The sequence below is a fragment of the Euprymna scolopes genome, chromosome 2, assembly GCF_053919585.1.
Source record: "Euprymna scolopes isolate OS-2025 chromosome 2, ASM5391958v1, whole genome shotgun sequence".
Lineage (NCBI taxonomy): Eukaryota > Metazoa > Mollusca > Cephalopoda > Sepiida > Sepiolidae > Euprymna > Euprymna scolopes.
Genome location: NC_136483.1, coordinates 38,977,196 through 39,004,911, shown reverse-complemented (window position 1 = coordinate 39,004,911; position 27,716 = coordinate 38,977,196). Strand labels below are relative to the sequence as shown.

Genomic DNA, 27,716 nt, shown 5'->3' with positions numbered 1-27,716 from the left:
TCACGCATTTTTAATGGCGATTTTCTGACACTGCTACTATATCATTCCTTCAAAATATAGAAAAGATGAGACAAATTGATCTTTTAGTCATGTAAATAACATTTAAGTTATTTTGGGAGGCTGATGACATTTTTGTGAAGTCGAAGACTCTTGAATTAATTTTCTTGGAAAAGATCCGAAAATTAGAACAAGATTTGGGACGGTCATCATTTAAAGTTATACTTGGAAAAACGAAAATAATAACTATTTTATTCAACGGAAAACGATTATGACAAATGTCATTATCATTATTAAACGAAGGAAAAACGAAATCCAAAATGTAATCTTAAATTTGTTGAAATATCAGAGAATTACCCGAATGTTTTGTATTTTATTCAAAGTGACTTAATTATTTAAAAAGTTGAAACTAATATTTGTTTAATAAGCAATGTTTATTTAAACGATAAAAGAATTTTTAAAAATAGGTATGTTTTCGTAATTTAATGTCTGCAACTCAGAAATTATCATTTCTTTATTGAAAAAAGGAAAAGAGAATGAACTTTAAAAACACGCACATGCAAGATAATTTCCTCTACAAAAATATATGTAATTGTAAAGTTTCAACTGTCAGTATTTTGTTATTTTTTTCTATTTTCGAATGGACAGATATGCATTATCCATCCGTTTTGTTTCTTTATTTTTAATAAATTTCTATTTTTTATGTACAATCTATTTTGCCATTCATTTATATTTTTAAATTATTACAGAGAAATAGAGCAGACAGATGGATACGTCTTATTGTGCATTTAATTTTTTTCTCCTTATTCCTGTTTTTTTTGTCTTTTTTTTTTTTTTTTCATTGAGGAAAATTCTGGACGTGCTCTATTTTTTATGAATTCGAAAAAACATAAAATGCGAATGAAATTACATTTTTACTATTTTTGTTTTATTTTCTTTCTTTTTTTTTATCTATCCAATAAAAATATTTTCCTTCCCATATCAAAACAAATAAAAAATATCTTTGATTTTTTATGAAAAAAAATTAATTGTTGAAAACATCTTCATTGAAATCAATTAACAAAAAATTGATTAGAAGAATTTGAAATTTTAAAAAATGATTAAATAAACGTAGAATAAATGAAAAAAAAAAACTTTGTTAAAAGTAATTTTCAACAAAGTGTTTCAATAACTTGACAGAAGTTATCTTTTAACTGACCATATGAGATATAATCTTATATGACCTGCGAACACAATTAAGTAAAAAAAAAAAAAGGATTATTTACAACAAACTGACCTTGTGTCTTACTTTACCGTAATAGGAAGCAGATATTTTTTTCTCCCCTGCAAAAATTCTTTACCAAATTATAAAGGAAAAAAAGTTAAATTCAATTCAGAGTTATTCCCCTTGAATTAAAACACACACGCGCACGTGATAACCTGATTTTTATTATTATTATTAGAAGAAGAAGAAGAAGAAGAAGAAGAAGAAGAAGAAGAAGAAGAAGAAGAAGAAGAAGAAGAAGAAGAAGAAGATTTAATTTTAGAATGGTAATAGCAATTATTTCATTTCAGTTATTACAATTATTTAATTTCAAAGTTCATTAATTTTTATCATTATTTTATGGCCCACGCCCCACCGTCCATATGATTAGATGGACCTGGACGAGCGTCGCGTCATCCTCACTATAAATTTTTTGTTCGGTTTCTTGAATTTTTTTCAGTGGAATATTATTGAATGGACACCAATATAACAGATTATTGGGGAAAAAAATTAATATTTCGATATTTGAAATAGTCGCATCTTTTTATGCACACGAAAAACTTGGCTGTTTTTTTTTTTTTTTTTTTTTTTTTCCAGAATAACAGATTATTTTAAAACGGGTAAACATTAATCAGAAGTAACTTTTCCAGTGCATTCATCGTCAAGTCCAAATATCAGCTAACGTGCTATTGTAAACAAGCACAGACGGAACTTGGTGAATGCTATATATAAAATAGTCTTCCTTATAATTTCTCGAAGTTGCTTTTTCCTTATAAAAAAGTAAAAAAAAAAAAAAATTGTAGCAAAGAAATAACAGTTCCTCTGCAATTAGTGTCGCTTTCTTTCTTTTTTAATATCAATTTTCTTTTTCTTTTTTTTTTGTAATGTTACATTATGTTTTTGTAATTGTTACATTAAATAAAGTAGTTGAAAACAAGTTATTTTTCTTGCAATTAATCAGAAGTGACTTTTCCAGGGCATCCATCGTTAAGCTCAAATATCAACTGACGTTATACTGTTAACAAGTTTCCTTTTCTTAATAAAAACATAACTGCAATTATTAGCGTCCCAAAACTTGTCACTTAGTAAAATAGAGTTATCTCCCATGAACCAATGGCGACGATTTCAAACACGCTTGATTTTAATCAATTAACGTAAATTTTGGAATATGATTTTTTTTTTTTTTTTTTTTTTCGTTCTGCAACGGATACGTATGTCAAAGATTTTTTTCAGTACTTTTGTTTTTAATATAGGGTCAGTCCTCGAGATGTACTGTTTATTTTTTTATTTTCTTAATGAAAAAAAATAAATGCCAGAAAATGTTCGTCACAAAACAATATACTTTCATAATCATTTAATTTAAAATAATATGAATAATATTTATATTGCTAAAAACTAAACAAAAAGCCCTTTTTAAAACTAATTCACCCATTGACAAAGCATATTGGTACTGAGACGTAAGCGGCTACTGCAGAGTGCAGAGTATAGATCAGGATTATAGGGAGCATCTAAAGTGGGGAGTTTTGCAGGCAAATGTTTGTTTACATCAAACTTCTGTACGTCGGTAGTGAAGGAAAGCGAGGGTAGAGAGAGTTCCAAAAGTTAGCAGGATACAAACTATTAGGGTAGAAAGCTCTCCGGTATCTCACAACTCCACAGTGAATGGATGCGATTTAACTGATTGTTAGGTTGGTCAAGTGGCATCAGACCAACAAGTTCATCAGAGCACATTCTATTGAAGTACCTGTAAAACAAACACATCGATGCAACATTGCGACTGTAGGAAAAGGAGTGGAGCTTGGTAGATAGTTATTCGATTAGAGACTCTTTTTAGACCCTGTCTAAGATGGGGGGGGGACAAGTGAATGATGCACCAGCCCAGATATGACAACAATATCCCATCAGTTTTGACAATGTTTTCTATATATTTGTTCCAATTCATGTTGCTTGCGAGGAGTTTGAAAGTTGGACTCTCAACAAGGGTGCAGTAAGTCATGGTAATCGATGGTTGAAAAGGTTTCTTGTTGTTAAAGGAAAGGAGCTTTGTTTTAGTAGTATTGTAACAGAGTGCAGGCACGCATATGATAGCAGCAACAGCAGCAGTAGGCAAATGACCGAGCCATGTGTGAGGTGTCACAATAAAGAAGGAAAGAAAAAAATCATTAAAAAAAGAAAAACGTGGGTCGTTGAGGTTAGAAAAGAACAGAGATAGACGTGTTCCACAAGTGGGCTAAATAGCAACAAGAAAAAGCACATCCGGACAAAGACAGAGTACCATGTGTTTGATACGAGTCTTATTAAGCACATTGGACTACAATAAGATTTTTCAACAAGAGGCAAGTCATCTGGAGAGTACCTGTAAATAAATGTCTGGGTTTTTTTTTTATTGAAAAGACAAAGACAAGAAAATAATTCGACGCACATGTTTTTTTTTTTGGTTCTTTTTTCATTGAAAAAAAAAAAAAAAAAAAAGCGAGTCGAATTATTTTCTTGTCTTTGTTTCCTTGCAAAGGTATTTACATATTAACATTTGTGTAATGCTGTAGCATTAAATGTTACCATTAATTTATGTCCCCATTCAAACACATACTGGGGACCATTTTTTAAGGGTTCAGTCATTGCCTTAAATATGTGCACACTTGTTTTTCCCCACATGTCAAAAGTAGAGCAAAGTGTTAACATCAAAAATACTTATTTCGGCCGCAATTTCATCAGAGGTCGTTTATGAAAATTAGGAATAATAAAGATTGAAGAATCGACCCCTGGAGTACATTTATGTTATGTTGTTTGGATGAATGGCTATCGAGGACAACCTGAAGCATTCTTTTGGATAGGAAGGATCTAATTGTATTAAATATACATCAAATACATGGACATATGATCTAACGACTAGGAATGTTAATTAGCTAGAAATTCTAAGTGATCGTCTTCTGGGCAATAAAGTGTAAATCCTTACTACAAGTGCTAATGACTAGCAATAACAAAAACGAACACTTCTTCACAGCTGACGAAATCTGAAAAATTTTTCCTTATGAATTAAACGGTTCTGTTTCACAATAAAAAGTTAAAATTGCAAATTGGTGAAAAACACACAAGAGACAATAATTTCACGAGAATGTAGTATTTGCAAATACCAGAAAGAAAAAAATGTTTAAAAATAAAAACTTTTTTTGCCAAGAAAAAATTACTGATAAACATTTATTGATAATTATTGAAAAATTAAATATAAAACGATTTTTTAAGAATTTAGAGCAGGGGGGGGGTCAGTTTTACACATAAATTTAATGTAAAATCAGCTCTTATTTCTGAGACATTCTGGTGTTTTAGAGCAGTTAACGAAAAAAAAAAGTTTTTTTATAGAAGATAAATTCTGTGCATTTATTTGGAAGGGGGGGGGGTCTACTTTTTTTTTTAAGCGATTATGCATGGTTTTGCAACCTTGATAGTAAGACATAGATTAGTGAAAAAATTTAGTAAACATTCCCCAAAAATTTATAATAGCCCAAATTGATGATCATTTTATGTTAAATTTAAATAAAAAAACTGATCTCTTACTCTAAAATGACTGTATTTTCTTTTCACCAAGGTTTTCAAACAATCACCTAAAAAAAATAGAATTTCATTTGGGGATAGGGATTTAGCTGAGGGTATTAATCTACAAATTTGCCATTATTTTCATTATTATTATAGTTTCTTTTTACAGTAAATCCAATCAATCTAATAACTCACCAAAGTTAGTTTGTACGTTATGCTTTAAAAAAGGCCAAACTGTTTCAAAAAGAGCGAAATTTAGCTTTAAAAAGGCCACTCTGGCAATCCTGGACAAGAATATGAGAGTAGCCTCGTTTTCGAAAATCATCTATATATTAATACGATAGCATGTGTGTTATTTTGTGTGTCACACATCTTTTTTCTTCTGAGTGACTGGCGTTTAATTGCTATGACCTTCCATTTCTTGTAATAAATAATTTTAAGAATTCTTCATGAGTTTTGGTTTTGGTCTCGATTATAGCTGAAGGAACTCAAGTTTATATATATATATATATATATATATTTTTTCTTCATATGTTTTGGTTTAAGTCCAAGTCAGATGGATATATTCTTTTTATTTTTGAAATTACAACTTTATAATATATATGAATCGATAGAAAATTGACTATAATAAAATATACAAAATCTGCATAAATTAAAATATGTTTAAGCATATTTTATGAACAGGCTTTGTCAGACATCCCTGCTAGCTTAGAAAAATACTTTTGCAGTTTTAACAAAAGAGCTACAATAATATCAGGGCGTCTCCATTTACGCTGAACATCTACAGAATGCTAGCATCAATATATTAAATATGAAGGGGCCTGCTGTGATAATATATGATCACTGTTGTAATAGTTTGAGAAAGGAACTCTTAGTAATTTTGACAAGAAAGACGTCAGCAAAATATTATATAAATTAATACTCAGAAAGTAATCTTGTGCTACATAGTTCAATACAAATAAATAAATTAAAAAAATCACAATTTTTAATTTATGCCTTCAGTTCAGCACCTCTTGGCAGACAATGCTCCCCCCCCTCCTGTTTCTTCGGAATTTTTTTTTTTTTAAAGATTTTTTTATTCTTTTTTAAAAAGGGAACATTCCAAAGAAACAGGGAAAAAATACATTGTCTACCAAGAAGTGCTGGACTGAAGGACTAAATTAAAAATTGTGATTTTATTATTTCTATTGAACTATGTACGACAATATTACTTTGAGTATTTATTAGTACTAATTAATTTCTCATTTGGATCAGTTCTATATTTGAAATACAATAAACACTATTTTTATGAACATGTTAATAAACTCATCTTTGCTGCATGTTATTTTTTTTTTCATTCAAAAATCTAATTTTTTGTACTATGTAAAAAAATATCAGCTTTATCAAAACATGTTTATTGATTAAATATTTCTTATTCTGTGTAAAAAAAATCCACTCGACTAATTCAAACACAGCCAAAAGCCAACCAACAAAAAGAGATTAATTGTAAAAAAATTTTTTTAAATGTTAATTTTAATTTTTATTAATAAATGTTTTATAAGTAAATAAATGTTTATCAATAAAAAAAAAAAAAAAAATTAGAATGGCCCCAAAATGGAGGATCGTTTTATATTAAATTTATATATGCAACCAACCCCCCAATCTAATTTTTAAAATAATTTTTCCAATGTGTTCACACATAATCGCCTAAAAGTAGAATCTCATTTTTTTTAGAGAAAGGACTTTTAAATCTATACTATTAATTTAGTTATTTTTGCGTACTGATATTCATATTAAAACCCCTTTTTTCTACTTATTTAAATAGAAAATACAGCTGTTATAAATGGGTTGTGGAATTGCATTCATCTGCAAAAGATATTTATGTATGTGTATATATATTTGTTTAAAAAATCTTGTTAGTTTTTGGTCTATTTACACATATTCGAACCCATGCAAAACTTTATATTTGGGTTTTAGCCAGGGAAAATCTGTGCAAAAGTGAAAATTTAAAAAAAATGGAATTTGCCAGGTGAAGGTCAAACGACGGTATTACGAATATGCATGCGTAATGTAATAGCTATTGGTTCATGTTTTAATTTTTAGCCTTGCAGTAAACATGTTTTCATAGGTCAGGCATTAATGTGAAAGGAAAAAATAAACCATAAGCTAAACCTTTTTGTTTACAATTCTCAGTGGTGGCGCAAAAGTCATTTTTTTTTCTTTTCTTTCTTTTTTTTTTTTTTTAAATCATTACTATATATTGGGTTCAATATAATAAATATGAAATCTGCATTAATCAAAATATCATATTACGCATATTTTACGACTGGGTGCCCTACTAGTATAGATATAATTTCTTTTTTGATTTGACAAACTTAAATGCTTTTCTCTATGTATTTTATCAAAGATTTGATAAACGCATTGAGATTTTCATTTTTCTCTTGTGTTATTTTTTCCTAGTCACCACTGACCCAGGAAAAAGTCGCTTGAGGACAAGAGTTAGAGAGATGTTTTTTTCCAATTCGACAAGGAACAGTATTATAAAAGGATTGAGAACAATAACAAGATACTTATTGACATTGAACATAAAAACAATCATGTTTGAAAAATCTTCAAATAAAAAAAGAAACAAAAAAAGTTTTGTTTCACATGCATTACTTTTCTATAGAAAAACAAATCTGCATAATAAACTTAGAATAACTGTTACTGCAGTTTGTGAGGATTGTTTTTCAAGAAGCAGCAAAAGTTACAGCTGGACTGGCACTTTGCTGAATGCAGTTTTTGCACCTTAACATTTCCATTTCTTTTATTCATTTGATAACTGATCTGCATTTTACATTCAACAACTGAGATGTATTTACTCGTTTGATTTTACTTCAAAATTTTCAAAAATTTCAAAAATAAATTCCTAGGCTAACACTTGATCTCTATACACGAATATTTGAATATTCCATTAAAGTCTCCTTTATGTCTCAAATGTTAAGTTAGTAAAGAAATTAGGAACATTAATTTTCCTCTCATTTATTGACCAGTTAACTATGTTAAAGTATATTTGTCTGTTGGAACAGAATTTATCTAGTCTGGTAGAGTATCTCGATATGCTATTATTATAGGCAACATATAGAAAGTGCACCAATCCTCATATAAACAAATGTAAGGTAGTCATACAGAGTGGATTGTATTTGGGCTTAAAATACTATGTTACTTTGAATATTTAGATAGGGTTTATAGGAGGAAATATACTCATGCCAGGTTGTTTTGACAAACCTCTTACACTTGTAGGCAGTCTCCAGTAGGCATTCAAGTTCTCTATTTACAGATGTTGGGGTAAGTATGTCTTAAAAGAATTTTTCTTTAATGTATAAATCTTTGAAATCTGGTAATATTTTAGAAATAACAGAAGCAGCAGAATTTTATTGAGAAAAAAAATCTCTTATCTCCTTTGAATCCAAGGAAAACAAAGTTTGGGAGGAGGGGGGGGTTGCATTGTGAAAGCAAAGAATGAAGAGGAATCTAAGAAGCTCATAATTATATTTCAGGAAAATTGAACAAATAAAAAAGCACAGAAATGTGAATTTCTTTTGTTTCTTTCAATGCCCTTTTTTTTTATTATTTATTATTATTTCAAATGAATACAAGTTTCTTTTCTAAAGAAAAAGAAAAAAAAAAAATGGTGAAAAGAAAACTTCAAAACAAAAGTTATGGAAAAACAAATCTATAAACCAAAACCTTTTTTCTTCTCTCTAAGAAAAAAAAAAAGAAAACAGAAAAAAAATTAAATTTTTTTTTAAGAAAAATATGGAAGAGCCAAAGTATTTGGAGTATATCTTGCAAGAAAACTACCTTTGAAATGACAATGCAACGATAATACGATCCTGCGGATAACACCCAAGTGTCTAAAGACGTGATGACAATAGTAAAAGTCAGCTTAGAAAAATAAAACATGCAAGCAACATTATAGATGAAAAAAAAGTAAAAATTCCAATGTTTAAATGTTAATTCATTTATTCAATTATTCGCATTGTTGGATTTAAATCCCAAATTTTATTATTTTTCAAGAACACATCAGCAAAGAAAAAAGTAAAAATAGTTTTGTTGCCAATATTTAAAACAGTGGCGATAGAGAACTCACTAGGATGGAACCTGGCCATACTTGCTTGTCCAGTCAAAAAGTGGTGATAGAAATAATAAACATAACCGTAATATTACTGGACCCTACTCAACAAACCTAGAAAATGTCATGAGACAATAATCCAGTCTTTAAGCTAAAGCATTCAAGTCTGGGAGAGGTAAAGGGGGAGGGGCTACCCAGATTCCACCATCCTCAAATATACAGTGTTTGCAATCTTTCATACATTTACACCCAGGAGATTTAGGGAAGAGAAAGGGAAAGGGAGGGATCTCCTTTTTTTTTTTCTTTCTTTTTGTATATTTTAGTGGTGTTTTTTTTTTTTGTTTTCATCGCTTATTTATATTTAATTTTTTCATGTTTTTTTTTAATTTGTTGTAATTCTGAAGTTGTTATAAACAGGTTTTGTTTAAATGTAGAAATTTATTTTTTTTTTTGTTCTTTTTAAATTAAAAAGTATTTTTTATTAAAAGAAAATTAAAATTATTTTAAAATAAAATTAAAAAATTGTAATGATATCAAAATTTCCTGATCTTATTTTTGTAGCCTGTTCATTAATTAGATGCTCGGAGAATTCATTTGTGTGCATGTGTGTAGTAGTAGTTGTAGTTTGGAAGTGTTGCAATCTTCATCATTGAACCATTGGACGTTTCTGTAGTGCCATCACCAAGTCATTACGCAACGCATCCGCCTGCTTTTGATCATGAAGAGGCATCACTGACCTCAGCCCATTCACAATGTCCCTCGTCTTGCCGAAATAAATTTCATTAAGTGTATTCCTAATTTTGTTCTCCATGTCCTGGAAAAAGAGAAAAGTGGGTGAAAGAAAAATGTTAGCGATAAAGCAAATTAGATCATAAAAAGTTTACTAATACGAAATATATATAATAACATTAACAGGAATACGTTCATTTTTTTTATTATTAAATGTGTAATCATTAACAATATGTAATTATGTTGACATGAGAAAAACAGACACACATGAAGTTATTTTATGTGTATATAAATATATCTCTATACAGACAAATGGGACGATTCAAAAACTTTTCCGATTCTGATTCTTTTTAAATGCAATATTGAGATTTGTTGCTTCCCCCACCCCTCACAAATTACTGTAAAACTTATGTCCACATATTTTCATAAAGATAAAAGATACACCGAGTGGGGGGGGGTCTATATTTCTCAAATGTTTTCTTCGTAATTGATTGAAAATTGTGAGGCAACTAAGGACTTCTTTCACTTTTTAAACAAAGATGCATTAGTTTGTTATTAGTTAACAAAATGCTATTTGAATTTTTTCATAAACAATTGAAAATAGTTGACAATTGGTATGCAACATAAGAGTGTAGGAACAGAATAGTTAAACACCCCTTCTCATGTTAAGAATGAGATTTTAAATAATGTTACTATTTAGAAAACCATTTTTGACATAGAGATTGCACATTTTTTATGTGATTCTGTATGAACACCTTGAAAAATTTAGGGGGGAGGGTAGAATTTAGAGTGAAGATCAGTTTTGTACATAAAGTGATCATTATTTTTGTGCCTTTCTAACTTTTTAGATATGTTTACCAACTTTGTTTTTTACCATTAGCCCTAAGTCTGATGAGCATGATTGTAAAACCATGCATTATTACTTTAAAAAGTAGATCACCTTATTCCACCCAAAAAATAGACACACAAAATTTATCTCCCAGGACAAAAACATTTTTGGTTAATTGTTCTTGTACTGTTAGAATATCTTGGAAACAGAAGTTCATTTTATGTTAGTGTTACATATAAACTGTTCCCCCACTCTTAATTTTTTTAATTATTATTTTTTTTTTAAGTAGAATCTTTATAGTGTTGACTGGACAAAACTTCACTTAATTCAAAAACTGACAAAAGCCAACCAACAAAAAAAAAAAAAAAAAAACTTAATTTTTTAAAAAGTAAAACATGTTTATATTAACAATTTTTTTTTTACAATTATCCATAAACGTTTATCAGTAATGTCTTGATAAAAATGTTTTAATTTTAAACATTTTTCCAGTACTTAATAAATACTGCATTCTTATGAAATTATCAATGCTTGTTTACTATTGTTTTTATTTTTTTATTTCCCCCCCCCCAATTGGGCAATTATAACTTTATACTAAGAATAAGCTATTAGAGATATACATCCTATGCTAATTCATCCAAAAAGAAAAATGCAATTTTTCATGTTTTTAAGGTGATTGCGTGTAAACAGCCAGAAAAATTTAGTGGTAAAAATAAAATAAAACAAAAAAAAAAATCAATTGTTCAAAAATTTAACATAAAATGATCACCTCTTTTGAACTAGACAGCATTTTAAGGACACTTAAACAATTTTGTTTGTTTTAAATTTTGGCAATGTTAAATGTTCCTGATATTAAAATTTAATATAAAATATGTCATTGTTAAAAGTCATAAAAAAACACACCTTCTTCCTACTATTAATCCTAAATGCAGGTGATTTTTTTTTTTTTTTTTACAAGGTAGTCCCCACTTATCAAGGCCTGGAAGCCACTTGGAGATAAGGGTTATTGCATGTACAGTAATCAGTGGGATAATATCGTAGTAATCATTAGTATTGGAGATTTGATAAAGTGTCTTACTTAAGGGGCAAGTTCATCAGGAATTTGTTTATGTTGGACTTGAAGACATCCAAGTTGTAGTCAGGTGGGAAACAGGCCACGAACAGAGTTCCACAGGCGTGCACTTCTAAGAAAGAAGCTTTGTTCATGGAATCTACGTTTTGGTTTTGGCACAGATAAAGAGTGGAGGAAAGTTTTGACAGTGGTTTCAGCTAGACGTGTGTTTATCATGAAAGATTGGCGAGGGGGTACCAGAGATTGGAGCTCAGATGAGCACTTGCCATGGAAGTAACAATAAAACAAAGACACGCTCGCAAAGTCTCTTCTGTGGGAAAGAGGTTGCAGAGAAGAGAAAAGGGCATCCCCACTAAGCCACAAAGCCTATTTTGTACTCTGTCAAGGCAGGATAGGCTGTTTTTAGCAGCTCCTGTCCAGATGTGCCAGCAGTACTCAATCCTTAGATGTACTTGGCTTTTATATAGATAGAGAATTGCATCAGCATTGATATCTTCTGGAGCAGTAGAAGGATTCCACCATTTTTCCAGCGACCTTGGCAACTGATTTGATGCATGTGTTCCATTTCATATCAGGAGTAAAGGTCAAGCCCAGCTTATCAAATCATGGAGTCTCCCCTAGACAAGAGCCATCCATTTCAATTGATGCTAGATGGGGATCAGAGCGTTGATGATGTAAAGATTGGAGCTTGGTTTTAGATGCATTAAAAGTAATCAGCCATGATATAATAAATAAAATATAGATATAATTTCTTTTTTATATTGACAAATTTTAAAATGTTTTTCCTTTAGGTATTTTATCAAAGATTTTTTTTTTATAAACTCATTGTGAGATTTTCATCTATTTTTTTTTCCTACTTAATCACTTGTGCCATTATTACTGGTGCCATTTTTATCTAAATTCAGAGAAAATAGTTTTTTTTCAGAGATAGCTTAGTAGTCATAGTTTCAGATGCTCCATAAATTGAAAATTGATTTAATTTCAAAGGAAAATAAGCATCAAATTTAAATTTCACATCTAAAATATACAATAAAACAATTATTTTACAGACCAGAATTAGAGGCGCCAACAAAATAAAACTTGTCCAAGCATTTCAATACTCACAGTGAACTCTGAAGAGGCAGGCATCATATAGGCTTTTAGCAAATAGGTGTGAAAATGAATTTGAACATTTCAAAGAGTTTGATAAAGGAATGAGCATAAGTGAACTCTAGAATATTTACTTTGTTTATTATAATTTACCAATGAAAAAAATATTAAATTAAACCAAGAGATGCTAATTTGGGAATGGGATACATAATCTTGGTTATGTTTTAAATAAACATTCTTCTAATAAATACATTGAGTTTGTTTCATTTTTTATTGTGAAGAAAAAAAAAATTAAAAGCATCATTTTTGGAAAAAAAAAAAAAAAGTTATGATTTTTCAGATTCATAATTCAGATTAATCATACCAATACTAATATTAGTATATCTATTTTTTTTTTTTTTTTTTTTTTTTTTTTTTTTTACATGGGGGTCACCACTTATCAAGGCCCAGAGGCCACTCAGGGATAAGGGTTATTGCGTGTACAGTAATCACTGAGATAGTATTGTAGTAATCATTAGTATTGGAGCTTTGATAGAGTGTCTTACTTAAGGGGGCGGTTTGTCAGGAATTTGTTTATGTTGGATTTGAAGACATCCAAGTTGTAGTCAGGTGGGAAACAGGCAAATGGAAGAGAGTTCCACAATCGTGCACTTCTGAGAAAGAAGCTTTGTTCATGGAATCTACGTTTGGATTAGGCACAGATAAACAGTGGGGAAAATTGTTTTTTTGTGTATTGATATACATATTAAAAACCTTTTCTATTTATTTAAAAAGAAAATACAACATGGTTATATATGGGTTATGGAACGGCATTCATCTGCAAAGGATCTAGCTAATTTGCATATTCTTTTAAAAATACATTTTAATTCCCTATTAGTTTTTTTTATTTTCTTGTGAGATGATCATCTATAACAATTTTATTAAGTAAATATTTATAAATTAATTTTATTTAAAAGACTTTTCGACATTAAGAAGGATTTTTGAATAAATGAAAAGTACTTACCTCAATCATTTTGCCTATATTCACAATATGAGGTGACGATTCACCTACAGGGGCATCCATTTCTATCTGTAATTAGAAGAAACAATGAGATAAAAATTGTCTTTCAATAAATATAGAATAATAAAATTTTAAGTTAATCATTTTATACAAATAAAAAAAAAAAAATGTATCCATTCACATTAGATTTTATGATTGACCAATATTCATTAAAAAGGTGACTAGAGTTCAGCATACAACTCATGCAACCAACAAAACAATTGTATATGCCACACTGATAATTCTTATGAAACATGAATGTAGATATTAAAATAATATTTTTTTTAATTTATTCAAGCTCCCTTAAGAAGCAAGCACTCTTAAAAAGTGCTATGAAAAGCTTTTATATATGTGAAGTTCTTTCACTTAAAAATGCAATACTCTTTGAAGCTTACAAATTTCTGAAAGAGGATTCATTTCTCTCTCATTCCATACTGCTGTCATGGTGGCTGCATTGATTAGCACAATGGATTTTGACAGCCAAGTGGTGCCTGTAGTACAGAGTTTGAACAGTTCTACATAACTACAGTGATGATTCTTGATGAAGATGAAACATGTACATACATATTAAAATATTTAGCTATACAGACGCAGCTGATAGCAGCATATATAGTCTCATTCTTTTTCAGACTGTCACTTTCTCGACCAGCCTCACTTCTTGATCCATTCCTGACTACAGTTATTGAAGTTTGAGTGACAAATGCCTATAACTCACTCGGGAACACTGATCAGCTTGTGATTAGTAGATATCACCCTTAACTCTCAACTCAAAGTTGAAGAATCATTGCTCAAAATAAAAAGATACTTCAAAAAGGCAGATTGAAAATCCAGAGATCACATCAGAAATGCTCCATGGAGTAAAATATTTTCTCTTCCTGCTGAACAATGCACAAATCAGGTAACTGAATGGGCTGAAGCAAACATTAAAGCATGTTCTCACATAGAAGTTCTATAGTAAGCTCCACTCTTTCCAATGGTTCATGTCAGTCTGTGCAGCTGCCATCATGCAAATGCAGCATGTATTCCACTGATTTAGCTGTCATAAGACAAATACAAATAGGCAATAATTTATAGAAGTCAAAAGTCATTGGAAAAGTGAAAGCAGCTAAGAGAAAACCTAACAAAATGAACACAAAATGCATTGAGTCACAGAAATTAAGAACTCGTGATGTCTGGAAAATTTATAAAAGTATGACGAATAATGGGTAATCAGCAATTCTGCCACTATTCAAAACACTATGATGTTGCTTGCAGAAGGCTGAACTGCTTGTTTGACAATTTGCTTCAAATACAAGCCAGTCCTTCCCAAATCTCCCTCTGCAGACAGAAGCCACTCCAACCCTGACCTGAAAATCATCACTTTCTCATATCCGTGATATCATAAAAAAACTTAGATACCTTAGGCATGAAGATCTGAACTCATCTCTGCTATACTAATAAAGAAATGCTCTGCTGAGCCAGCCCGTTCTTTCCAAACTCTACAACAAATGCTTTGCTAAATTTTGTTTCCTTGATAGCGGGAAAAATTAATGCATCAAACTTTGCACGACTTTTGTTCTCTTATGAAAATTAAAATAAAATGTTATTAAATCATCCTTATTCTAATTTTAATCAAAATCCATTACTTGATTTTGATTCTAGAAAGTGTCTAAAATTTCAGGTTTAAGTGATCTTAAGAAATTGAAATTTAGGAAATCTTGCTTAATTGGTGTCTATGTTACTATGGATCAAATTTAATGCAAATCTGAAATATTTTAAATTTTGTTAAATCAAAGATTGTACTCATATTATGCCCCCCCCTAAAACCCTTTAAAATACCTTAAAAAAAAAAAAAAAAAAAAAAAAAACAACTGAAACTTGAGGAATATTAATTGATGTCTAATATCGATTATTTAAATTTCACAAACATCAGAAGTATGTAGATTTTCACAAAGAGCTTCTGAGCCCTTTTTTTTTACTACCCCTCCAATGCTTAGAACCTGTGTTTCAAAATTCATAATGATTAGTTAATTCTTTAGGAGTGAATCCTATACATACAACTATATAAACATATACATAGCATTATATCCCTATATATAATAAAAGAAGCGCAGAAATTCCCTTCTGGACCAAAACACTGTAGGTTTACAACAAATGGCACATACAAATTTATTGCATTTACACTATTAGCCATTACCTTATTTAACTATTGAATGACATTTAAGACACATTAATTCGTAATATTAAAACATTACACTCAGACCTAGGAGGGTCATCATCATGATCGCACAGATATACAATGGAAGTAGCTGTTGTTTTCCCCTCAAAAGAATTCCTACTTTCTGGCTCATATTCTTATGCACACACCATAATCTTTCATTTCCTCTAACCCAAAAAATAATTTCTCCCTCACATTTCTCACTCTCTCATTGGCTGAAAAGTTTATATTCTGTCATTCTTGATTGCACAAAACCTAATTAAAAAAAGAACGCTACATAGATTACAAAAAACATGGCTTCCCGGAAACTAAAAATTACAAAACTGTTTTATTAGCATTATATGTTCTTACACAGACTTGTAAATACATCTTTTTTGTGTTCTTTTTTTTTTAATTTTTTACATTTTGTTTATTTTATTAACATTAAACTTTCTTTCGCAGACTTTAAAATAAGTGCTTATACAATTATATATTTATACTTTGGTATAAGATAACTGCTTTTCGTTTACAATTACCTTCTGTCTGAAAAAAAAAACAAAAAAACAAATGTCTTTTTACTTATTTGTCGGAGTTTTCTGTTATTTATTTTTTTTTTTTCCCCATTATGTTATTTATTTACTTCAGTTACAGACACTCATAAGAAAAGAATTCATAATTATATTTTATTTTCATAAGAAATATAATGATATAGTAATTCGTTTTTATTAAAATATTATTACGGACACAGGCCATAAAACAATCATTTCTTTTTGTTTTGTTAAAAATGTTTCACTAATTTTACATGGGTATAATTTAATCACGTTATTATTTCACATGTGAGGATGTGATTTATTTTGTTTTGTTTGCGTATAGAAAGTTATTTTTGTATTTTTCTTACGACCTGCCTAAGCGTAGTATAAATATACCCAACCTCCCCATGTTAACGGTTTTCGGAATAAACATCCCAACCTCCCCGTGTTAAGAACGGCTTTCGAGGTTGGAGGTGTTTATTCCGAAAGCTGTTTTTAACATGCGGAGGGTGGGAGGTGTTTATAATACATTGGTACAATGATATTCTGCCCTTTCTTTTATTTTTCCTTTTAAAATTTTTTTTTACTTTTTTTTTTTACTTTTTTTAATGTCTGTTTGCTTGCGTTTCTTTTTGCTCAATCGGTATAATCCGGCAGTTTCCGGTGTTCGCCAGGCGTTGCCCACTGAGACTCGCAGAAAAACCACCTTTAAACTGGAGAAGTACTGAAGTTTGACAATGAGTACATTTTTTTTTTTAATTTATAATTAAAAGCGTTCAACTATACAAAGTACAATTTTGGATACTTATGTATTTTTGGTACCGTGCTGAAATAATAGTTTTTACTTACTAAGCCATTTTTAACCTTTGGGAGGGGAGGGTGTTTTGTAACTATTAAAAAAAAATCAGTGTGAAGCTTGAATTTAACCTGAAAACACTATTTACAAATAGCATGGTACCAAAAATGCATATCCGATGTAGAGGATGCATATGATGGCAGAGTGCAATACCATCTGCCATCATATGCATCTGAGAAGGCTGAAGCACAGATTAGTTACTAAACAAGTGTATTTAATAATGAATAAATATCGAAAATTACAGGATAATATGACTTATTTGATTTTTTCTAGATTTCTTAAACATGGGTATGTCTACGGTTTCACAAACGTCACTACATAGGAACGATTTTTGTCTTGCATTTACATTATTTTTGTATGCTGTAGAAAATTTGTAAAAATTAGTACCAGTTTATTTAAAGCTTCTTTTAAATGGTAAAAAAAGTTAGGATGATAATATTAAAATACACTTACATAGTGTTACATATAGGGGGGGGGTAAAACTTTGGCGAGCGTTCGAGATACATATTATTATTACACTTATTAAAAAAATAAAACAACTGATTAAGTTATTTTAGCAGTACAGATCTTAGTAATATTTGGCCAACAACAAAAATAACAGCCGTATTTGAAATTTTTACGTGGGGTTGGGGAGGGGGGGGGCATTCTACCACCAGATAACGCCTGTTAACGAGTTCTGCTAGTAATATATATATTTTTTTTTTTTTCATGTGAGTGTACTTAGAATCTTTCAAAGAGAAACTGTTTGGTATGGTTAAAAAGGCTGGATTAGTTTCTTTAAGCTTCTAAATTAGTTTAACCATAAAATGTTTTCAGAACTCAATAGGCGATCAAGCAACGGGCATCTGTGGGACAAAAATATGAATGTACAATCACGGCAACACCCATCATATAATATATAAAAAATAAACTTATTCTCCATAAATTTAATATGGCTACAGCAATTGGTGTTTAAAATAATGAATTGGAATTATAACTGAATATCAAGAATCTAATTGTGTGCAGAAACATTTCAAAATTGTGAATAAAAATAAATAAATAAATAAATAACCCCCCTCCATCCTCACCCTCCAGAAAATTTGGTCACCTCTGATTGTAAAGGCATTTAAACTATAGTTGATATACTATGTTTTCATTATGTTTATTTTCAAAATTTTAAGAAATTTCAATCATTTTTAAAACTCTCTAAATGAGACTTCATAAAATGTATACTTATCTCAGCCCACATATTCAGTCATGCAATTTGTCCCATAATAGTTTTTTTGTGCTGAAATATTGAGGGGTGTTAACTCTTGTGCTTCAAGAGTGTGGCAGTATTATGAACCTAAAGTGGAACAATTATTCCAACCTTTTTAATTAATCATACTTGATTAATTAAAAAAGATTTTAATTTGACAACATAATACTTGAGATATATCTAATATTTGTACACCATTCATTAGCCCCAGAATACAAACTCTTAATTGGGAATGTTATAAAGGCTTCAAATACTATCTTTAGGACTTTGGTAGATTGTGTTACATGTTTTTCTTTCTTGTTGATTAATAATAAAATTCTCATAATCCTGTTTCAATCTAATTCGTCATAGAATTTTAGTAGAGTGTTTTGATTTGGTATAACATGAAGGAGTTGAAATATTGAAACCTCAAATTTAACAGAAAATTTCCAATGAAGAATAAGAGTCAATTCTTTATCAAATATTACCTCCAAAAATTTGTATTCATCTACAACTGATTTCTATCTTAAAATTTCAAGTCAAGATCATTGTATAATTTTATCTGATGAGAAAAATGGATACATTTAGTTGTTTTTTGTTTTTTTTTGCTTTAGAAATCTGAAATCATTTTGTGTTGCTTTGTGAAAGCATTTAATGTTGTGTGAATATTTTGACCTGAAGTCATATTTCCATTATTGTATGTCTTATTTAGATCAAAGAAAATTGTAAAATGTTCCTTAACACTAAATGCCTTTTGTATACTTGTTTCCAGGCAAATCAAGTGATTTGCTGTGCTTCTTTTATTTTTGAATCAACCTTGTAGACCGGTAATATGGCTATTGAATTCAAAATACAAAACTAATGTATCATTTATCATTCTCTCCATAGTTTTTTTTTTAAGAACAATCGATTAAAGAAACTGGTCTGTAATTTTGTGATTAATTAAAAAAGCTGGAATAGTTGTTCCACTATTAAAGATTTTTCTTTATTTTTGTTTTTTTAATAAAGAGAATTCTGGACAAGAACCAAAAGTTTTATTAAATCTCTAATCTTGCAAGCAATTTTTGCAATTAGAATATAATAGTATATAAAATATATATATATATATATAATATAAAAATAATGTAATATGCTTTTAATCTAAAATTCATATGAAGCCTAAGCAAGACAGATTAGTATATTACTTGTACATTATCATAGGGAACTAATTAATAAAACATGCTTTATCTTCTTACCTGTCTGGTGAGGCTGCCTCCCAAGTTCATGGTTCCAGAGCCTTCTTTTGTAGTCAGCAGCCATAGCATCACAGTTGAAGTTAACTTGTAATGTGCCGTTTTACCACTGGATTTTTCCTAAAAATACACAAATCACAAGTAATAAAGTTAATCAAAATAAAATTCTTAAATAATTTGAATTAAAATTTTTTATGAGATTTTATATATGTGTATATATATATATATATATATATATATATATATATATATATATATATAGGTAGTTGCTTGTCTAGCCGCACTGATGAGCTGTGAAATAGTACTGTATGTGGATGACTACAATGCTCCCTGGGAAGTGATATACAAATTACCATTAGCATATGAAGCGATGCTCTTTGTGTAAACAAATTGAGCTTAAGTACTTTGGACAATGTCAAAACATTGTTAAGTCACTGCCCAGATAACAACAGCCGTGTAGCTTAGGTTAGAAGCTCAACTATTGTTTGGGCAATCGGGTTTTGATCTTGGTTTGAGGTAGTTGCTTGTCTAGCTGCACTGATGAGCTGTGAAACAGCGAAACAGTACTGTATGTGGATGACATATATATATATATATATATATATATACATACATACATACATACACACACTGGAATCTCAGTGAAAGATATCCTGTACTATCACGAACTCGGCTAGTAGCAGGAGGAGAGATGCGTAGTATTATAAACTAGCGGGGGTACCCAGCGTTGCCCGGTAGTGTGGGAGTGTGTATGAAACCGGGAGGAGGAGGAATCAAAACAACAGTAGGCACTTTGGGTGAAGGGAGGTAAATAAATAAAAAAATAAAAGGTGGTAGTAGGCAGGCAGGCTTGAACCCGTAACGCAAAGGAGGAAAAGAAGGTGAAAATACTGTGGTCTGTTTTTGTTTACATAACTTTAGTTGGATAAGATGACTCCTTCCGAAAAATGTTTAAAATAATCTAATACAATAAACTATGCATTATGGCAGTATGTTCATGTCATCTTTTTAGTTTTTAATTTGATGTCCAATAATTTTCCCACAACATTTTACTGCATATTTTTAAACACAATTTTAGAAATTCTTTTGATAGTTGCCTTAATTCTATCCTACAACATAAAATACTATTATTCTCTTAATTTAAGTAGATCATTTTATTCTTCAGATTTTTTTTATTTCAAGTTTAATTTATATTTTTTGTATTTTGTTTGACAATTAACAATTCTTTTAAGATTTGTATTATTTGGCCGAGAAATTTTCATTATTTAACATTTTTGGATTGGTTTTCTCATTTTGCTTGTTATGACAACATTTTGATCATCTACCTGCCCTTCTTCAATTGGATTGTGCCAAAGGTACTTGATGAAAGTCAGATAGCGAAATGACCAAATCATGATAAAAACAATAAAGATGAAAATTGTAAATATTTTAAATTCTTAATTTGCTAACATTCTTTTTTTGACACTTTAATCAATATGTAAAGGGTTTGCTGTGATTTTTTATTAAATCGAAGGATGTTTATTATTTTTTAAATTACCATAGAATCACTTTTCACAATCTGATAGCATCTTTGCATCAATTAAATCAAAGTTTGTGATAATTTTATGCAGAGTTACAAGAAATAGTTTTTTTTCCAATTAATGTTCCTGCAAAATGATTTACTATTTGTCTTCAAAGTAAAAGTTTTCTTTTTACATTTTTCTTTAAATTGGTTTTGTCTAGCTCCCAACAGGATATCTTTTTACTATTGAATTTTGTATTTTTAATGAGGATTGGAAAAGGATTATTGCCACAAACCTCATCATATACTCAAGTAAAGGCCATATAGACTATGGAAATCGCATGAGTAATTTCAATCAGATGGATTGATTCAGGTCTGTGCACCTCTGTTGAACAGAGACATCATTTACATTGTTAAATATTTGTAAAGTTTTACTTTTCTTATCAAAATCAATAAGTTTTATTACATGATACAACTTTCAACAAGAAACATTCGAGTTTTATTGAATTTCTTATAAATTTATCTTCATAAGAATATAAAAATATTGTAAAAAATTACGTGTTATAATTTATACAACTTTAGTGAGAGCAGAATCCTTCCATTCTTTCCCTAAAAAAAAATCTCATTAAAATAAACCATGCATTATGTTCAGTTTATTTAAAAAATTAAGATTTGTTGGTTATTTTTTTATTCTTAAATTTGATGAACGTAGCAAATCCCTATCTAATTGATTCCTCGGCAAAATTAGACAAGGCCAGTTTTTAATGTAGAGAAATCCAACTTTCCAAAAAAGGAGGTGCTCTGAATTGCACATAGCAAATCTACTAAACTTATCCAACAGGAGACATCTGCAACAATATTTCACTGTAGAATACAATTTCTGTAGAAAATTCTTTTAAATGTTAAGTTGAAAGAAAAATTTCCAAGTCTTCCTTCTCGATTGGTTAACAGTCAAGACTTAAAAGTCTAGTTTATCCTACAATTTCAGCAATAATGAAGAAGAAATGACCTAACACCATCCATGCATCCAATTTTGACAAGGTGATAAAACATTTCTTTAAAAAGAGGCATTACTAATTTTACTCACCTGTACTTCCATGACGTGTATGGAATCCCAACAACCTTTAATCTTTTTAGAACCATCACCAGCTTTTTTAATCAGCACAACACCAGCAAATCCATGATCCAAATCCCAGAGATAGACTGAAGACACTCCACCTTCAAAGTACCTTAAACAAAGTAGGATTAGAAGATAAAAAATAGCAAAATAACCTTAAATAAGTTGGAAACTTCAAAAGTACATAATTTGAGAGTCCATATTATTTGGATTATTGTTTTCAATCTTGGATGTTATTTACACAACGTTTCAGTTAATATAACCTCTCAGCTGCTTCAGGTGTATCTTGTCAAACTCTGGAATCAACACATAGAATTTCGAACCCAAGTTCATGAAGATACATCTAAAGAAAATCAGCAGTTATATCAAAAAAAAGTGTGAGAATAGAACTCAAGATGAGAACAGTATTCCATAAACGTTTTCTTCTAATGAGAATAAAAATAAAACATCAAGAATTATTTGCTTTAATTTTAATCATTTTTCGCAAAAAGAATGCAATGAAGTTTTTGCCTGATAGTATTGTATATCTCTCCAAAGACCATTTTTTGCTCATGCATGGAATATTATTGCCATATATGCACCAGTGCATCAGCCCTCAGTCTCCAAATGAACAGGTCCCGCACTGTAACTCAAGCTTGAATCCCTGACCCATCACCTCAATGTTGTATCCCTGTGTTTGCTTTACAAGTACTTTAATGAAATATCCTCAAACTCATAGTACTGATGCCCTTTTGGCATAAATATCCTCGACACCCGACAAGCAGCAAAATCCTATGTCTTATGAAGAGCCTTCTACTTTGAAAGTTTCTTCCCTCAAACTGCTAGACTGGAATTCTCTCTCTGCATCCTGCTTCTAACTATACTAACATGCAGAAATTAAATGTAATGTGAACAGATATCTTGCTGCTCAACTCCCTACTTAGAGCGTACTTGTAAACATAATCCCTACTTCACTGTAGCTCATATGTCTCAGTGACAATCAGCCTTGTTTGAAGTGAATACAAGTAAAAAAAATAAAATCATACACATAATATCATATGGATGTCAACAGAACATTAAGATTATATTTGAACCTTTGCATAAAAGTGCACATTACATACCATTAAAAAAATTATTTAACTTTATTTTGTCGATAAATAGCAAAATAAATGTTTTTATAATGAATTTCTGAAGTGAAAAAGTTTTATTTTATTCTAAATATGTAAAATATGTATATACAGCACAAGCTGTACCTATTCGATGTTGCCCAAAAGTTTTTTTTCTCTTTTTTTTTTAAATAAGATTTTAAAAGTTAAATTTAATTACGGAATTGTTTAGTAATTAAATTATTATTTAAATCAACTTGCTATACAACTTCAATTTATTTTATCATAACGTTTTAATCTATAAGACTGTTGGGTGTACGTAAATAGTTTCTAAAATTTTCAATTTTCGCAAAGAATTTTAAAGTCAGAAATGACCTTTTATTCGTCAGTTTAAATATTCCCAAATTCCTTTGTAATTTCAAAGGGTCACAAAGTAAATTTTTTTAACTACAGGGTAACTAAAAAAAAAAGCGGGACCCCAACTCTAATAAGACCCCGTTTCTTAGTGTTTTGTCCGAATCAAATGAAACTTTGGTCATAACTAGTTCATTATATTCAAAACATCACATCAAAACACTAGGGTCTTTGGCCTTTTTTCTCCATTCTACAGCATATGGATGGCCTCCATTTAGCTTTTGTTTGTTTTTTTTGGGGTTTTTTTTTGGGGGGGGGGGGCACCCTGTATTAAAAATGGCTGACTTGTTTATAAAAACACAAATGTATTATGGATATAATTTTGTAATGAAACTATTTTAAACTTTAATTTATTTTATATCATTTAATTTTATTTATTTCAACCTTTGAATAACAAAAAGTCGGTTTGCCTCAAACTCCACACTGGACCCTTCCAACCACCCCCTACCTGACTTTCCTATGCGGACAGACGCCACGCTAGACGATCTGAAAACCACCCCTGCTCAGGTGCATGCTATCATAAAAAACCTTGACACTTCAAAAGCATGTGGACCCGATCTTATCCCAGCTGTGCTATTAAAAAAGTGCTCAGCCGAAGTAGCTCTAGTTCTCTCCAAACTCTACAACAAATGCCTTAATGAAGCTTGCTTTCCGGGCAGTTGGAAAACTGCTTCTGTTGTACCAGTATTCAAGAATTCTGGCAAAAGGACTGACCCATCAAATTATCGCCCCATTAGCCTCCTCCCACTTTTTGCCAAAATATTTGAGACCATAATTAACCATGCTCTAGTCCTTCATCTTACAGATGCTAAACTTCTGACTGACAAACAATATGGATTTAGACAAGCCCGTTCCACAGCAGACATCCTAACTGTGATCTCTGAATGTATATACCATTCACTGGACAAAGCGGGGGAGGGCAGAGCGGTGGCTCTAGATATATCTAAGGCTTTTGACAGGGTATGGCATGAGGGTCTCCTCAGGAAAATCAGATCATACGGTATCACTGGTAGAATACATAACATAATTAAATCCTTCTTAGATAAGAGAAAAATCCAGGTTGTTGTCGACGGTCGTACATCTAAACAATATGATATAAATGCGGGGGTGCCCCAGGGTTCTATCCTTGGACCTCTATTGTTCCTGATATTCATAAATGACCTCCCCGATAAAATTGCCTGAGATGGGTATATATGCTGATGACACTACACTCTATGGCAGGCACGACAGGAAGACGAATGAACACATTTCTAAAGAAATGGCAGAAACACTAGAGGAAGACCTCCAATCTGTGGTGGAATGGGGACAAAAGTGGTTGGTCGCGTTCAATGCTGCCAAGACTAAACTAGTTTCATTCAATAATTACAAGAAACCCTCTCTACCACCTATAGCAATGGCCAATGACTCTTTATCTGAGAGTACATCTTTCAAACTCCTTGGTCTAACGTTCACAGGAAACATGAGTTGGAACAATTACATTGAAGGCATTGCCAGGGCCGCTGCAAGAAAGGTGGGCTCTCTCTACCGTGCTAGAAAACTACTAACACCCGAAAGTATCCTGTACCTCTATAAGGCCACCATTCGCCCATGTATGGAGTATTGCTGCCACATCTAGGTTGGTGTATCTGCTACTAGTCTCTCGCTCTTTGACAAGGTTCAAAAGAGAGTCGCAAACCTGATAGGCCCTGAACTGGCATCTAAGCTTCAGCCTCTGTCCTATCGACGAAATGTTGCATCCCTCTGCCTTTTCTACAAGTATTTTAATGGTGAATGCTCTGACGAACTGCAATCACTTGTGCCCCCACGACGTGAGCACCCTCGACAAACCTGACAGGCTGCTAAATCCCACCCCCACACTGTACAGATCCCTAGATGTAAAAGATCTTTTTACTCAAGTTTCTTCCCCAGAACCGCTAGACTCTGGAATTCCATTCCAGGTCCCTGCTTCCCCAACAGTATTGACGTTCAGAAGTTCAAGTGTAACGTGAACCGACATCTTGCTGCCCAAATCCCTACATAGTGCCCCAGCAGTTGTTGCCCCTGATAGTAGCCCCCTACACCAAAGTGGCAATTTGCCTTGTTTGGGGTGAAAATGTAATAAAAAAAAAAAATCAAAAAAAAAAATCATCAACATGTCAGGATATAAGTAACATTAAGTCAACACATAAATCGAAAATGCAGATTTTTTTTTTTTTCAATTTCTTCAAACGTAACAACAAACATTTCAGCCACCATAGAATGTTCCATATTTCTCTATGCATGTCCAGTATTCATCTATTTTGTCTATTCAAGATATTTTACACATTAATATTTGGTTGATGATAATCATCAGTTATCATCATTAGCAGCCTTGCCATTTAACAGCATCGGCGACCACGGCTCTCCAATGCGGGCCGCTATCCATAGCCTGGAACAGATCAACTTTTAACAATAATCCTGTACAATCGATCAAGTTGTCCATTAAAGTGTGTTTTGGTTGACCTTGCTTTTTCAATCATGGCATTCTACCAGTCAATACTAGATGTTCTATGCCTTTTTGATGGTAAATATGTCCTAAGAAAGTCATTGGTCATTTCATGATAGTTTCCATCAGCAATCCTTTAGTGCATCCAAATCTAGTTCATAATTCCTTGTTAGAAATGTAATCTTTCCAAACGACCTCTAACATTTGTCTCACAAACCAAATTTCTGCACTAATAATGTGTTCTGCATTTTACGAGCAGATAGTCCAGCTTTCACAACCACATAACATATGCCTTAAGAATGCATTGTCTAGCCTTGAACGTAATGATATTGGAGAATAATCTGGAGTAAAGTTTGATAAAGGCTGGTTTACTCTGAGCTATATGTGATTTTATATCACACCAAGATCGTCCTGTAGATGTAATGCATAATCCAAGGTAACTGAATTTATTCACCTGAGTAACCGATGAAGCTCCAATCGTTAAATGACATGTAGGTATGACTTCTTTGCCAGATATCACCATTCTAAACATTTTATTTGCATTCAGGTTCAAACCAAACTTTTCACTCATTTATTACTATTTCTAGAAGCTTCCGGAGATCTTTTTTGGATGTTGCAAAAAGAATGGTATCATCTACATATTGTAAATTACTTAGTTAACGTCCACCTATAGATATTCCAATACACCTATCCAGATGACAGAGGATGATTTCGACATACAAAAGAAATAGGTCAGGCGATATTACATACCCTTATCTTACTTCTCTTTGGATCTTTGTCCAACCACTTAGCTTGTTATCTATTCTTACTGTAACTGTTTGGTCCCAATATAAATTTCGTAATATTCGCAGATCTTTTCCATCAATATTCAGTGATTGTTAACATCTCCAGCAGTGATTTTTTTTACTGTAATCTAAAAAACTGACACAAATTTTGTTGGCATTCTATTGACCATTCCAGAAGTTGTCTTAAAATAAACATGGCAGTTCTTGTTTATCTTTTACAAAGCCACCCTGAACATCGAATATTTCAGGTGTTACAGATCTTCGTATACAGTGTAATAATGCTGATAGAATGAGCTTGGTTACATGGCTCATTAAGTTAATTGTGCAATGTAATTCATACTTAACGGCACCAGGTTTCTTTGTTAAAGCTATGAATATTGATTTTGTTAGTTCCGTTGGAAAATCGCATATATCGTAATTCTCATTTTCAATCTTATTTTCTCAATTCCAAAATCAACAATTTTCAACATTTCTGTATGGACTGTGTCAAGTTCAGGGGACTTGACAAGTTTTGCTTTCTTAATCGCTGCTCTAATTTCACATTTTAATATTGGTTGACCTTCAATGTTCTAGTGTATAATGTTTCTCACCATGAGTGTCGTCAAACAGGTCTCAAATGTATTCTTCACAAGATCTGTTCTTTCTCCAGTAAGATATCTCCATCCTTTGCTTTTATGCAGGCCGAAATCAAGCACAAATTCTTCAATGTCTTTATTTG

General features: G+C 31.1%; 1 protein-coding gene across 1 annotated transcript in view; it reads right to left on the bottom strand.

The window, feature by feature from the left end:
- Positions 1–9,304: 9,304 nt before the first annotated feature.
- The window catches only part of LOC145291279 (F-actin-capping protein subunit beta-like), a 116,729-nt gene continuing 98,317 nt past the window's right edge, over positions 9,305–27,716 (bottom strand). Inside the window, exons 5-8 of the mRNA XM_080136925.1 lie at positions 22,221–22,362; positions 19,636–19,752; positions 13,587–13,652; positions 9,305–9,681 (exon numbers count right to left, since the gene is read on the bottom strand). Coding sequence (XP_079993051.1) covers positions 9,514–9,681; positions 13,587–13,652; positions 19,636–19,752; positions 22,221–22,362 — 493 coding nt within the window. The 3' untranslated portion in view covers positions 9,305–9,513. The remainder of the gene's footprint in view (positions 9,682–13,586; positions 13,653–19,635; positions 19,753–22,220; positions 22,363–27,716) is intronic.